The sequence below is a fragment of the Papilio machaon genome, chromosome 16, assembly GCF_912999745.1.
Source record: "Papilio machaon chromosome 16, ilPapMach1.1, whole genome shotgun sequence".
In the NCBI taxonomy this organism is placed as follows: domain Eukaryota; kingdom Metazoa; phylum Arthropoda; class Insecta; order Lepidoptera; family Papilionidae; genus Papilio; species Papilio machaon.
In genome coordinates, this window is record NC_060001.1 from 4,401,948 (window position 1) to 4,418,015 (window position 16,068).

At 35.6% G+C, this 16,068-nt stretch overlaps 1 protein-coding gene and 2 non-coding genes across 3 annotated transcripts; 2 read left to right on the forward strand and 1 right to left on the reverse strand.

Moving 5' to 3' along the window:
* The first annotated feature begins 825 nt into the window (after nt 1–825).
* Trnai-aau lies at nt 826–899 on the forward strand. Its single transcript has one exon. It is a non-coding gene; the product is annotated as a tRNA-Ile (tRNA).
* A 1,777-nt stretch (nt 900–2,676) lies between these two features.
* LOC106716821 lies at nt 2,677–15,865 on the reverse strand. The gene is made up of 9 exons (XM_045681460.1): nt 15,594–15,865; nt 15,211–15,357; nt 14,414–14,524; nt 13,933–14,066; nt 6,320–6,464; nt 5,844–6,097; nt 5,584–5,709; nt 5,192–5,482; nt 2,677–5,085 (listed from the first exon to the last, which is right to left on the reverse strand). The coding sequence occupies exons 1-9, from the start codon at nt 15,754–15,756 to the stop codon at nt 2,719–2,721; spliced, it is 3,738 nt and encodes a 1,245-aa protein (XP_045537416.1). The 5' UTR covers nt 15,757–15,865; the 3' UTR covers nt 2,677–2,718.
* Nucleotides 14,254–14,325, forward strand: Trnae-cuc. Its single transcript has one exon. It is a non-coding gene; the product is annotated as a tRNA-Glu (tRNA).
* Nucleotides 15,866–16,068: the final 203 nt, after the last annotated feature.

Genomic DNA, 16,068 nt, shown 5'->3' on the forward strand with positions numbered 1-16,068 from the left:
TTATTTATTATGTATGAGCAAATAAGAAATATTACAAAGCAATGTTAAACCACGTAATATGCAGATACCATTATATGTTCAAAGTGACGGTGTTGAGTTCTGTAATTTATTTCTTTGTTCTAACATTTACATAGCATGATATTTTATAGTTTTTATTTAATTATATTCAAATATTATAGAATAATTTCAAATAAACAAAAGAAGGAAAGGCATTCGTTATTAAAATTTTTATTCCAGACTTTTAGATACAGAGACATCTAGTGTCGATTTTATACGTTTTTTATTTTATTTAAACAACAAGTTTGTACTGCATACGATATAAGATATTTTTAAACGAGGAAATTATTTTTTATACTATTAAATATTGTTACAAGTAAATATATGAACCACAAAGTAGAGCAACATAGACGTGGTCTTCCACTACTGACGAAATACTCTGAAAAACGAAGTCTCTCTCAATTCCTTAAAAAAATAGATAACAATATAGGATGGTATGAATAGATTAAAAACCTGGTCATTAAATAATAAAGCTTACAAAGTTAAAAATTATTAGCCTTATAAATAAAAACATTTATCCAGGAAATTACTGCAATAGAGTGAATGAAGCTACCATACCGTAATTATTTGAGACAATCCACTACAATGTAAAAACTAAGCCAATGCAGTCTCATTAATGATAGTATAAGGAAACGGAAAGCAATCTTGTTTCAATCCAATCCCTTACTCAGAGACGATAATGTAAACGATTTGGAGTTATAAAATGAAGAATCTACATTTAGTAAATATGTCAAACTTTTTTGATATAATTTCGAGCTAGCAGACAACGGCCCATTAGCTCAGTTGGTTAGAGCGTCGTGCTAATAACGCGAAGGTCGCGGGTTCGATCCCCTCATGGGCCACAAGCTTTTTTGTAATTCTTGATGAATGCAGTTAAACATTTTTATGTCATTTAATTCTTCAAGAGCTTTTATCATATTCTAGCTAAGTCAAGCGTGTTTCAAAAGTTTGACTTCGAACTTTCCAATCGAAAATTCCAAAACCTCAGTAGAGACGGTAAGCAAAAGATGTTATACAGATGTTCTCTCAGTATAAAGGCACTGTAAGAAAATCTCGCTCTACCTAGCAATGCTAGGTGACAGAATATGTTACAAAGTGAATTCAAATGGCTATTTAGAAAATCGTAAAAATATCTTGAAATCAAGTATGACACGACCCAATTAACATCACCACTGAAATAACTGCTCGGAATGGTTTACCGACGTCGGCAAGTTCACACGTTTCCGCTGATTTGGCATCAAAATTGTTTAAAACATTGGAATTACTAAAGTATTTTAACATTTCATGCGACAAACAAAATCTTTTCCATCCTACAATGTTCATTGCTTAGCACGGAGATCATAATATTTTCGCATATAAAATAATATTATAAATACAAAACTATTGATGTATGGATAGTTGGATGGATAGATGTTTGTTTGAAGGTATCTCCAAAATTTAAAGAGCACATAGTCTACTAATTAAGTATTTTTTAATTCCGCGCGAACGAATTTGCGGGCGACAGCTAGTAATTTATAAAATTAGATGCATTTCTTATTCATAATTGTTTTTTACTAGCATATACCAAAAATTAGAGGTATTTGAATTAATAAAAAATCCTCGCAGTGTGTTCATAATTAATCTTAAAACAAAAAAAAATTAAAAAAATTGTAAAAACACTTTATTCATATAAATATCTTTCAAATGAACATATACATTAACAAGTAATATACTTTGACACACACACTTATACCTTAATTAAATTTATAAGTACAAGTATTAAATAAAAAAATAAAACATTAAAAAAAAAGATTAATAAATAGATAGAGCCTCTTTGTTAGTTAAATTTTTTAGCCAAGAAATTATAAAATATCATTAATTGCACAACCGGCCGCACTTTAATGTACAAAAATATTTAATAGCAAAGTTTAATTATTCAAAATTATTTACATTTTATTTGCTAAAATAATGATAAAATTATAATTAACGGATCAAACTGAATTTTAAAAAGAACATTTATTTGTTATATTTAAGGTGGGGTTAGCTTACAGTAGTTATTTTAATATTAGATGAGTATACATAATAATGGAAAAAATAATTTATTATGTCCTATATATACCTGTTAAAAATATATTACGAGTAAAAGAAACTTTATCATAATTTATCAATATTGCCCGTTTTGTTAAAACGTGTTTTACTTAAGTTAATGAAAAATAATAAATATGTTGTTAAATATGATATTATTTTTTTATCTTTGAGTACCCTTTTAAAAAAAATGTTAATAAATCACAATAAAATCTATACCATTGACAAAGCATATTAGAATTTATAAATATATAAAATATTAGAAGACTTATAGTAACCCCTAATATAAATACATCAATGGATTCTGTGGATTTAATAATGATTTTAAATTTTTAACTAAACTTAAATTATATTTTGGCAGATACTTATATTTAATTACATCAACTCTTGAGCATTCAATATTTCTTGGAAAAGACATTGTTTTAAACAAGCTGACGAAGATCATAACGACAGCGACAATGGAATCGGTTCATTGAAATATGACTTATGCCTTTCTTTTTACATACAAAACTATAATCAGTTACTTACATTATTTTTTTATTTTACAATCTCTTAACGTATTAAATCTTATAGTATCACTATAGAATAAAAATTAATCTAACATTCGACGGAATGTACATATGGCGTATCATCTAAATTAGTTATAGATGCAACAGATGAACGGCCATCGCGACCAGTTACAATGGATATGACGCTTCTATGTTCAGAGTCGCTGTCGCCGCTTAGCGTTATATTCGTCTCGCCGGCGAAGCCCGAGTCTATTTGGTCTTGACTCGCTGCCAAAATGTCCCGTGTTTCGACACACATCCCTAATTCTGTAAACATCTCCTTCGATTCATCGAAATTACCGAAGAATACAGAATCAGTCTCGACGCTTTCACCTCCCGATTCGCTTCGTCCGTCGCATAAAGATTCCATTTCATCCGTATCCGATTCTATTTGTATTCCCAATGTCCTAACTACGGGTGGAACCGGTTTCGGGGCGGGTTCTGGTGGTAAAAATTTTGGCCTTAACATCATATATCTGGCTCTGCATTTTGATTCGTTGGAATCCGTACTGAGGTAACCCGAATCTTCTGTACGACATAGTTTCTTTAGATCGACTCTTCGGGATCGTGTCCTCGAAGATCGACGGCCGGACCTACGGGCGTTCAAATTCTCGCTTCTAATGTACTGTGCGACTCTTTCCTTCTCCTCTGATCGTTGTCTCTCACTAGGAGGACTATATTTCTCTGATCCTCGCCGCTGTTTCGGAGGTATGGGTGGTTTTGGATCATTTTGGCCTTCAGCCTTACGAAAATCTGACGGTCGTACAGATTTAATAAATTTGGCTATATCGTGGTTTGCGTAAGGTAAGCTACCCCGCCTTTCATATAATCGCGACTCCTGTTGTGCTTTCGCTTTAGCTTCGTAAATTTGCCTCAGGCTACCGATTTTTCTTGTAAATACAGGTTCAGGCGGTGTCCTCCTTTCTCCTTCGTTTCCTAAATCATTATTAGCATTATGTGAAACAGTTTTATGTTTAAAGCTTCCACCGGATTTCAAGAGAATTTTCTCCACAGATTTCTTCATTTCTCGTCTAGGTTTTCTGTCCAAAGTATCAGGATCAAAATCATCGTGAATCTTTTGTCTGATATCAACGGGTGATCCTCGGACTTCTATAGTTAGCGGGCCTGGCGTTTCAATATTATTGTACAACGGTTCGGTAGGATTAATAAATAAGTCATTAACGCGACAAGTACTTATGTTGGGTACTAGGGAATTAATCTGTTCCCTTGGAGTAGCCTCCACAGCTTTCTTTATATCACGCCAGCTCCTAGATAATCTCTCCATCGGAATCTCTGAAATTTTATGAAGGGTTTGTTGTTTTTGTATAATTTCTGAGCCGAAGTCAAGAGAAAATCTACGACGTTTTAACATATTTCTGTCTAAGCTATCAAATTCCATAGACATTTCACTTAAATGAGTGGCTTTATGATCGTGAGATAACGTATCATCACTATAATATTGTGAATCTGCTGAAACGACTGGTATCACTAATTTAGGTCCACTTGCTAATACGGCCAGTTGTTGTAACTCCTCCAATTCATTTTCTTCTGATCGCTTGCATTTATTCAATTGCTTTATTACAGCTTCCATTTTAACTTTAACTTCCGGTAAAACTGGTTCCTTTTTGTCGGGTGTAACAGGTTCTTGTGGATTAACCGGAGGTGGCGGTGGAGGTGGTAATTTCTTTCTGACAACTCTTCTCGTAGCGTTACTCGAGGGACTTCTCTTCTCCTGTGGCTTCTTGTTCGAGGGAGGCGATGTCAACTTTTTCTCATTTCGATTATTGTCTTGATTAGAATTTATTGTTTTAGGTTTCTCTAACTCTCGTTTGATATCATCGGTTTCTTTAACGCGCAAGTTACTTATTTTTTGTCTTACGCCTAGTTCTGGTTGCTTCCCGATTTCTTGTTTATTTACGTTTAATTCTTCGCGTCTTATTGGTATCACTGGACTAACACGAACGTTATCTTTCTTTTTAGTATCGACGATTCTTGGTGTTCCGCTGACTTTAGCTACTGATTTTGTGGGTCTAATTGTCTGTGGCGGTGATGGAACTTCGTCTAGCCACTTTTGTACTATTCTTTGCTTGTAGTCGTCGCTGACGCAAGTTTTACACGAGTTGGATCGGATTAATCCGGGCGCTTTTTGAGATTTACTATCGCTGCTATCACATCCGGGACACCCGCCGCAATGTACAGCCCTTCTACTATTTTCCCTCTTTAGACTTATTGCACTAAATCGTCTTCCTCGTCGTGCACAAGGTATGTTCCAGCCGAGGTCTAAGTTGTGATATAAATCTTCTTCAGGTATGTCAGATAGCATGGGAATAAATCTCTTTGACAACATCTTCTCTTTTGCGATCGCCATGATTTCACGAATTTTTATCAGAAATTCGATGGCTGCCGGCGGTGGATTCTATAGCAAAAATATGTTGTTTTAATGTTTATTAACAACACAATCAGTTAAACTGTAAAAATTACAAAAAAATAAAATATTAATTAGTATAGTAAAAATAGTTTACCTTAAGATATTCAACTTCGAAAAACACCGGATTGAAGTAAAGTTTTCTTCGTATGACCGGCTCCACGTTTGTTGGTGGTTTGAGATTCGTCATGGAATTTGTTTCTACGCTGCAGTCGATGATGGACAAGTCGGATTGCGGAGCTTTTTCTATTTCAGGCGACGCCGATCGCCTTTGCAAGCGTTCCGTTAGTCTTTCTGGGGTGGATGTACGTAACGATGGACGAGACGGTTTTTTCCGATGCGAGTGTATCATTGCCGAGACAATATTTGGATTAATTCTCTGGAACTGCTAAAAATTATTATTTATGTAATGTATTTACGGAACAGCAATACAGACGAGTGAAATATAATATCGACTTCTACACCTTTTTCATTATAATGCATACTTACTTTGTGAAAATTGTGTGAAGAATCCACAGTATCCTCCGTACGTTCACTGACGTCAGACAAGCCGGAATCATTTAAGAAATCGTTGCGCATATTGTCTAAGTTTAATAATGGATTCTTTTTCAATCTCTGTTGATAAAAAATATTTGTTAATGCAAATAATGCGTACATCTGTGTGCAGAACACAAATATAAATAACAAATGTCAATTGGAAATAAGTTTCGCTATGTTGGAAAAAATCTGATGAATGAATTTATTCTTACCACATTATCCATATCAATAGTGGAAATATTTTCAGTGGAGGTATTGCTTGACCTGGTTAACTCTGGGTCCATTGCCTTACGCTTTTGTTTTTGCTTGTAATGTATATAGAAGATGATTCCAGCTGCGTAGATGAACACAACCATGAGAACACACACACCGATCGCTAAGGATTCCAGTACGCTCAGACCTTTGTTTTGGCTAACTTGTTCGGTGTTGACAATTTCACCAGCGTGGAAAGGTATCGAGCGAACGTCTGGAAGTAACATATTACATTACAATAAAAGAACAAAGACAGAAAATGATCATAGTATAGTAATATAGTCATTTCACCTTAGGATAGACGAAGTTAGAAGGAAACTTTGAACCCCATGTAATGTTAAATACATAGAGAGGATTAATTACCTAACCACGTATGAAATTTATAGCTGTATCTTAACCAATAAACCTCATCGCAAATAACGTCACTGTTACTAACCTAGCACAGTGTTGTATGTGGCGCCAGCGACTCTAAAGGCCGCGCAGGAGGCGGCAAGGCGCGCGGGTGCGGGTGCAGAGCAAAGCACGTGCACCATGACCAGCCGGCCCTCTAGACGCCCATGCAGCGCCGACGACCCCCGCCACTAATCAAGTCACAAATGTTAAGATAAAAAGAGAAAAGAGGAACCTGGTCGAAATCGTAGAGCATAATGACGAGTGATTTACCAAAAAAGACTGCCAATGAAACAAAACTTTTACAATGTTACACTTTAATTTGTGAATGAATTCGTTCGATTTCCAATTTGCCGAGTCTTTACAATTTACTGATGACATCTAACAATAGTAGAGATATTTCTAAATGGCATCATAATAACATCAGTAAATCAAGACTCGAGATATGTGGAATTAAACAAATTGCGACTTTTACGCCTCCGAGTTTATCTGGCGGTTAATCTGTGCCGCGTCGGATTTCAACAGTCCGACCGCTTGACTTGACTTGTGGCATTTTTCACACATCACGATTATATCTCGACTTTAATCTTACCCGTTCTTTGATAACAAGGATTAAGATAATTCAATTGCTAGTTTAACGATAGATAACGATTTTTTATATCATCATAAGTTGGCAAACGAGCAAGCGGCCACCTGAATTTGCTGCAAGATCGTGGCGAACGCTGTCCGGATAAATCTGCAATTGCAGCTGCGTTGCTTACCTTTATATGAAGGAGAAAGAGAGGCACAGAAATAGGATATTTTCTCTTACAATAAGTCCCTTCCTCGGCAAAACCGTTTTCTTTTAAGGAAAGGATGGAAAAGGGAAGTATTCCTTCCCATCCTTTCCTCAAAAGAAAACGTCGGGAAGGGAAAGGGGACTAGAATTAGCCCTCTGACATGCATACCCATCAAACAAAATCTCCGTTTAAAACATATTGCTATCACTGTGTTGTCAAAGATAATGACCGATATTACAATATCGAGGGGTGAAAGGCTGTTTGTTTTAAGCGACATTTTTTGCAATATTAACTTATATATATATATATATATATATATATATATATATATGTCGCAATCAGAAGAAGAAATCAACTTTAATAAATCGAAATTAGAACACGAGCTGTGTTCGAAGAGACTTCTTGTACGATGCGCGTCTGACATTAGTCATTCTGGAAATATGGTTCGTAGCTAAAGCATTGTTCGTTGTACATGAGCCTGTGAATCCATTATAACGAGTTGAGAAGTGATAAGCAGTGTATTCCTTGAATCCGATATTACCCATAGCCGAAATCCACCTCAACCAATCTTAAGGACAAGTATCAAAATAATTCAATGCGGGTTAACACGGAAGTCCAAAATGATCATCAACAATTAAGAAACGATATTTTAGAACAGAATGAAACGAATTGAAATTGGAAAGAAAGAATGAAGGCTTTAAGAGCAAGATAGACGCAAGGGGTCTAGAGGTCTCCTAAAAGTAATTGGGTCGTGCAACCTATTGAATGCTTTGAATGCATTCTGCGTAAATGTGTTCTTTCATATTAATAGTTCAAAATCATCCTACAGCTGGTGTCAACTTAATCATCCGGTGAGCTCGTTTCTGTACTATTTTGTGTTTTAGCTGTTATGCTATTGGGCACTAGTCGTGACGTATTCTAGTAAAATTCGATAATTTAAAACTATTGGTTTAATGTGTGGCACCAAAATAATAGTTCCATTAGTATTTCGGTTATTTGTGCAATACAGTTATGTTCGGAGTTATTTAGTGAGTCGGTTATTTTACATTTTGGGATTTTTATTTCTCATTAATCAATAATGTCATGTCAATTTTGTAATTAAAGGATGTTGTTTTCAATGATTGACGTTTCAGAAAAATAAAACTGATTGTCAAAATTTAAAAATATAGCGATTTCTTAGAATGTCAACTGACATAACCTGACAGTTTTAATGAAAATTATTTAAACAGAAATGAATTAAATCGTGTAGCTGTTTCTTAAAAGCGAAAATGTGTTTAGACGTGATTAGATTTAACAGATAGTAAACTCTTCTCGGTAAACGGTAAACTTAAGAAAGTTCAATTAAATTCATTTTCTTGTTTATGGCTTTCCCTTAGCGGATCGGGCCTTCGGTCTTAAGTTACTATTGCAAGTAAACAAATGAGACATTGACTACTTCAAACGGTTCTGTGTCTAAGAGTTAATGTGGGTGTCGCAAAGATGTTAGAATTAACGAGTACAATTCAGTAAAATCGATAAAAACGGGTTGGCATTGATATTAAATCTTTGGGTTTTAACGTAATCATAAATACGCTTACGAGAATTTGAATCTGGTGCCTAGGAGCTATGCTTGCTAAGAAAAAAAAAAAAGGACTTAGAGTTTGCTACTAACTGAATGAAAATATGGCATGTAATGACAGGATGTTTTCATTACGAATATTATTGTTGTTTCTTTACTGGTTATTTTTCCTTTACTTAACGTCAAAACTTTAAAATCTGTAAATTGGGAATAAGGAAGTTTGACTTCTACTAAATTTAAGAAGTAAATCTTTGAAATGATGTTGTCGACGTTATCGTACGAAATGACATTTGGTGCAGATGGTTTGATTGTTTGAGCCATGTTGCCATGAGTTAGTAACGGAGAGAATTTTGTATTGGAGTTATTAATGTCCTTAAGGTCAAACATTCTTACAGTTAATTGATATGATTATTAACTATTCGTAAATCGTAATGATACGTATGATGTCAGAATAAGACGAGCGGTGTGACACAGTAATCTCTGCGGTTTCGTTTTGTTTTTGCAGATGTACAATATGAAGGAAGTCTGTTATGAGGATAGCACGGGGACGTGCTAATGTCAGTATGGCCGAGACTGGTGGGTTTAAGCCACTGCAGCAGCGTCTGCGTGGCAGCGGTTGGTGGATACCAGCGACGTTTGCAGGATTGCAAAGCTTGATGCAAGATAAGTCGAGTTGATAATGAATTTGGTGATATTTAGTAAAGCTAATTTGTAACAGAAACTCGGGTAAAGATCTCTATCGGCCGTATTGTGTTCGACCGTACCAGTAGTTATTACGTCGTAACCGTAGCCCTGTGGAAATCGGTATCTCTTGGGGCAGCTCAAGTAGTCCGTGGGTGAGCGGTGCGCGTTCTACTCTGGCGGAGGTCGGGGTCAGGAGGACCGGTTTGTGACTGTCATGTCACAGGGTGACAGGCAGGGGTCTCAAGGACCATGGTGTGGAGCTGTCACATCACAGGGTGACGGGCAGAGGTCTCGAGGACCGGATGTGGAACTGCCACGTCACAGGGTGACGGGCAGAGATCGAGGTCTGGAGGACCGCAGTGTGTGTGATGCACTGACCTATATAAATGTACAGGCTGAAAGACGTGGTGTTTTGTGTATTTGATTTTTGATTTTCGCTATTTTGGCGTTGACTGTATTTTTGGTTGGTAGCGGTGGTGATGATTCAAACTAATAATAGAAATAATAAACGTGAACATGCACTTTTAGGGCAGAACTAAGCAAAAGCTATCATTTCCAAGCAAATAGCCTATCCATTTGTACAGATCGGTGGTGTGATATCACGGTAACACAGGTGTTTGGTCGGCCGGAGAGCCGTGGAGAGAGATTCGGCGGGAGAGCCGTGGTGAAAGATTCGGCTAGAGAGCCGTTGAGTGAAATTCGGTCGAGAGGCCGTGGCGTTAGAGATCTTACTCGGTGGGTTTCTGGGAGATTGGGAGTAACTAACGTTGTAGAGTATTTAAGTTGATTTTTACGGCGGTGTCCCGTTAGATAACAGAAGTTGGGCCAGGAGTGGCCGAGCGTAACAAAATATTTCCTTGAGTTAATGTTCACATGCTAAGAGCACACTGAGACCGGTGTTTGCAATCTAACATCACCCGAGGACGGGTGTTCGCAGGACGGCCGTGTCGCAATCAGAAGAAGAAATCAACTTTAATAAATCGAAATTAGAACACGAGCTGTGTTCGAAGAGACTTCTTGTACGATGCGCGTCTGACATTAGTCATTCTGGAAATATGGTTCGTAGCTAAAGCATTGTTCGTTGTACATGAGCCTGTGAATCCATTATAACGAGTTGAGAAGTGATAAGCAGTGTATTCCTTGAATCCGATATTACCCATAGCCGCCCACAAGTGATCTCAATCAATAATAATTCTGATAGCGAGCCACCCCGGCCGTTATATATATATATAATATCGCAAAAAATGTCGCTTAAAACAAATAGCCTTTCACCCCTCGACATGTTTTATACATAGATTTTGTACTCAGAAACCCACAGTACATCTTTTTATCTTGAACAGTGGCATTTAAATACATTAAAACATCGAATGAAGAGAAATAAAAAGTAATCTTTTAGAATTTCGTATATTAGCATATCGTACGTACGATTATTTGAATAACTAAAAGTGGATCGAATAACCTGATTAATAAATAAAACAAGTTCATTCACGGGTGGCACGATCCGTTCAAAATCTTTATGCTTTGACTGTTTTAAATATTGTATCAGAGAGCATAATGGCGCTTGTCTTAAATAAATTGTTGGCTCCTATGTAAATAAGGATATCTCACAATTTTACCATTTGCACAATGATTAAACATTTTAAAATTTATCTTGATAGTATTATAAATAAGAATTGAATATTTCAGCCTTCTGTTGTTTTTTACTGTTGCAGTTTATTTAATCATTAATATTCAAAGGACAATCGAATAATTTGTTTTCATTGACGTTAAAAAAACTACCATTATCGTGTACTATTTAAAACCAGCACCTTGTGTATTATAGAATTCAAAAACTACCATAAAAATTAAGTTACATTACAAAATGGTTAGACAGCGTCAGTTCCGAGTAGTAAAGTAATTTCTTTACAGTGATTACATCAAGCCGTATTCCTCCGAGACGGATCTTTGTCTAGTGGTACTAGAATTTCAGGAATAACCAGTGGCCGCTCTAGGAAACTAAAAAGATGGCACATAGATACAGAAATGTTCGTTCCACTTCTAACGCCATTACGCCGACGTATCTTTAAAAAAAAACTACGGTTTAAAAATTGTATAGTAAATAAAAAGACATTATCGTTGATTTCTAAGACCAAAATTTCTGCATAAACTATATTGTTATTTCTATTTTGTCAAAGATAATGACAGGGATATGTTTTATTCGAGGATTTTGGTCTCAAAAACCAACAATTAGAAATTGTAGTGACTTTAAAGATGTTAAGAATTATGTTATTTTTATAAGGTTTTTTTTAAAGTTTGAGATATTTTTCAGAAGTATTATGTACTATTAAAATTGTCTGGATTAGAGTAATGTTGCAAATGTAATTTCAAGTTGTTCAAGTTAACTAAGCTATGGCTATTAAGAATATTATGTTAGGAAGCTTTTACGTTTTATTTGCTGTTTATTGAGTCAAGTTTTTACGACACCCATTAAATTTGTGATCGCTCTGTATTATTTTAAAAATAAATAACATATCTGTACCGCTTTAAAAAGAAATGGAATGAATTTTTGAAGTCTTTATTTTCATTATTTATTATTTAAATATTTCAGTTGGAAATGACTTGACAGTTTTAATTTAATTTTAATGTCTTCTTTGATATGCTTTAGTATTTTTCGGTGTTCTGTAAATTTATTATTTTTTCATACAATTTTTTAATCGATATATTTTTTTACATAACACTTAATAAACATTGCATACATAAATGCTACGGTAATTTCATACAGACAATAAAATCGTATTTGTTTAATTATATTTCAAAGTAATATTTTCAATGTCAATTTAATATAATAATTCCGTATTCATACTCAGCTCGAATAAATTTATGAGGCAAATCGTACTCCCATTTGGATTTGACATAGTAGCTCGCAGATGTAAATAATCCACTAATAATCCACTCCATAAGATGTGTCTTATTGAACTGTCCACATCAATCTATTAGATTGATGGCTGACAACAAACGTCTTTGTCATGTAATGAAACGAAAGCGTATTTAATAAGCGAATTCGAATTCGCCGTTTAAGGATGTATTTGAACATTGCCGTTTATAGGATTGGCTCCCGAACGTAAAGTTAAGAAATAACTTTCTATGTATGGACATATAGGCTTATTATCTTATATCGTAGTCCATGATCATTCGCATATGTTCCATTACTTGCCACTTTCTACAAACTCTTAAAAATGAAACATGATTAAACGGAAAAGCTTTATGCTGTTTACGTACCACATGTAATTTAATTTCTACCACGTATAATAACTTGACTTATAAGTACCTACAGTGAGCTAACCAATTGCGCCACTTGAGAGCGTTGGTGGCTCAGTGGTTAAGCACTTGACTTGCAATCTGCACGGCATAGGTTCGAATCCCGCCATGTACTAATGTGTTACATATGTACATTTATCCGATGTTCTTACGGTAAAGGAAAACATCGTGATACAACCTGCATATATCTCAGAAGAAATTCAATGATATGTGTGAAGTCAACCAACCCGCACTGGGCCAGCGTGGTTGACTATGGCCTAGTCACCCCTAACTTGTTGTAGGCTCCGAGCCGCTCATTGGAGACGTATAGTGAGCTGATGATGATGATGATGATAATAACTTGCATGTGCATTTTCATTTCTTTTAGATGTCTTCTCCAGTGCTTACATACCCGCGTAATTAACATCAACTTGAAGAGGCCTTCATCGATAATAATCTCGTTAACGTCCTGTATTACCAACTTGTATATTATTACAATTTAATTGCCTATTCTCTGGGACAGAACGATCAATAAATATGTGAAAATAATTATCGCATTTCGATAAACATTAAATTCTGATAACGAAATTATCGGAAAATTATAAAACTCTTCTTGGGTGGCTGTTGTTGCAATCGATAAGTTGGAACAAATGTCCGACAGTATTCTAATTGTGGCCGTAATATAAACATTTAATTTAAATATCCTCGTTTTAAATACATACGCAAAAATTAAAAGGAACTTGTTTAAATGCTTATTTAAAAACACAGTCCTCTGCGTCTGTCTATTCGTCTGTACGCGGTAAACTCAAAAACTACTGAGAGTTATACGGTTATGATTAACTGTGGGGCTAACACGCATATTTGCGACAATGGCCTTCATATCGTCAACGTCAATTACGCTATACAAATGTTGTCGATGCCATTTGTATTGAAACATATTGTCATCCCTTACATAATCTTTGAAAAAACGGAAACAACAATATATGTTAATACAATTCGAAAACCATAGTAACCTGTAAAAGTTTTAACAATGGTAGACGCCAGGAACAACACGATGGTGCCGCCCGCTGCGATACCACGACCACACAGAAGACGGACGTGAAGACTTAGTGGAAGTAATTCCGCGTAAAGTCTGATGAGTTTGCGTACAGAAGACCTAATTTTAGTCCCATAGGAAGGGTATATATCCTTTTTCTCTACGTCCCCTCCTCCTTTAATTAAAGGTAGGCGACCCATCTGCAATTGCGGATATCTATGGGCAAAGGTTGCTTCGCTATTTCGGCATATTCAGGTGCCCGATTGCTCATTTGCCACCATGATATAAAAACCTAAAAAAATATACTATTAATATTGTGAGCTGACCTGTAGGTAAGTGCTGCCCTCGTCTCTGTATAGAGCGAAGGGAACATCGTTGTCTACGAGATCCCTGAGAGCGAGCCAGCCCGACGGCGACAGGTACTGAGCGCTGGTCACCGCACACACAGCATCTTCCACGTCTGAAATACCAATAGTACATTTTATATTTATACAATAAGGGCCGAGCTACAAGGTTTACTTGACAAAGTCGGTATTGAGTTCTTTCAGCGGTCGACTTAACATTAGACAAGTTCGTGTATGGCAACTTTTAGACTACTTTTAAATAGACACAAGATTTTCTTATACACTTTGGCTTCGCTCACAAGATCCGGTATGGTCTAGTGGCTAGGATACCTGGCTCTCACCCAGGAGGCTCGGGTTCGATTCCCGGTACCGGAAACCTTTTAAATTTTGTAACAAAAGTCTAAAATTTGATCTAATTTTCATTTTGGAACTTCTTAAATATTTTTAGTATCTTAATTTTTACCTGTGAATATAATTTCCTTAGATGGATATACAATTTGTCCCTTGAGTGGAAGAAAGACGAAAGGAATTTGCGGTTTGGTCGCGCCTCGTCCGTAACTCGCCATTCGACACTCTGAAATAATTACGTTTGAGTTAGTACAAATTTTGAATATGTAATTGTAACGATGGGCCTCCATTATCAGATACACTTCTAAAAATATATTACCATCCCTCTCAGAAAGAAAGATCCTCTCTCCCTTTGAAAGAATAGAGATATCAATATGCTTTTCGACATATATCCACAGTGAAAGGCACAGTAAATGGTCATACCAAGCTCAGTGTAACTCAAAATAAATAGCAACTTGTGAGTCAAAGAACAATTTCTTTCAATTCATGCGCCCTCTGTATGGCTTTGTTCAATTCAAATGTGAACTATCACAGTTATTAAGCTAATGGAGACCAAATACAATGGTTGGACTAACAATAGCTTATAATAGTAGATATATTAATTAAACATGTGGCGTACAAGCTACCCAAAGGTCGAGGGAGCGTTACATCAGAGGTTACGGTTCATAATTTAATGCGGGGAATTAAAATACCGTTGTAAATTACATACGGAACTTTATAAGTAAAGATTTGTATCCAATAGCTGACATTACGAAATGATTATTCAATTATTCACTCGTATTTTGAAAAGTTTAAAAAAACAGAAAGGTAAATGAAATAGTAGATCATATATTTTCTTTCTCTGAAAAAATTAAAATTTAATACAAAACTGTGTCACTTAAACATAGCTATTACAACATAACATAGTCTTACCGTCAATATGATTGACGCAAATCTTCTGATCTTCTCGGAAAGCAGGTGTGTCACGCGCGCATTGGCATGAGCAGCCTGAGACGCCCATTGCGGCCAGGGCTGTGCCGTGGGATACCTCCATACACCTCGTTAACCCACATTCTGGACCTTTAATACAAAGAAAGATATTTGTTACGGTTAAAAAATACAATAATCCTATTTACAAATAAAATTTGGCCCATATTTTTTTTATTTACCCCCCCGAAAATGGAAAACTGTTGCCCACTGCCCACAATCCAAGAACCGGAAACTTTTCATTTCACTGATGTTTACATAAGATCTACCTAACTCTCTGTACATAAAGAGAAAATATAAATAAATAATAAATAATATTTCAATCTTACCAAGGAGTGAAAACAAATCCCCAGAAGCAAATCTTGTCACGTTCGCCAACGCCATCTCTTCTCTGTTATTTGATAAACTTGGTCGTATCATTGCCATCAAAATAAGTAGAAGCGACATCTTTAGTTTAGTTTGAGTAACCATTGTTAAAACTTTTATTGTCATTTCGATTCAAGCCTCGAGATGTCGCTGTTAAAAATTGTTCTTATGACAAAATCTGATTTTTTTGAAGACATTTTTAGCTTTCTTACACAAAGATTTTCTTCGATTAAAATTAAGCCTGGAACAAAAAAAAATAGAGTTTAGTTATAAACTTAATTTTATAATGTAGTCATGTTATTAATTTAATCTGATAGTTAGGTACTTTTAGACAAACCCTTAATTGCAATTTTCCGGTAGTAAAATAATAGGAAAAAACATAGAGACCCTACCTATAATTTTACGATTATGTTGTACAGAAAGTTCCGCACTGTACGC

What these genes read in the sequence shown, in the direction of transcription:
- LOC106716821 (XM_045681460.1), bottom strand. Translation starts at nt 15,756, where the DNA reads ATGACAATAAAAGTTTTAACAATGGTTACTCAAACTAAACTAAAGATG. An exon ending in CACATACAACACTGTGCTAG is followed by an intron (nt 6,098 to 6,319) that starts GTTAGTAACAGT and finishes TGTTACTTCCAG; the next exon opens with ACGTTCGCTCGATACCTTTC. An exon ending in TCGAAGTTGAATATCTTAAG is followed by an intron (nt 5,086 to 5,191) that starts GTAAACTATTTT and finishes TTTTTGCTATAG; the next exon opens with AATCCACCGCCGGCAGCCAT.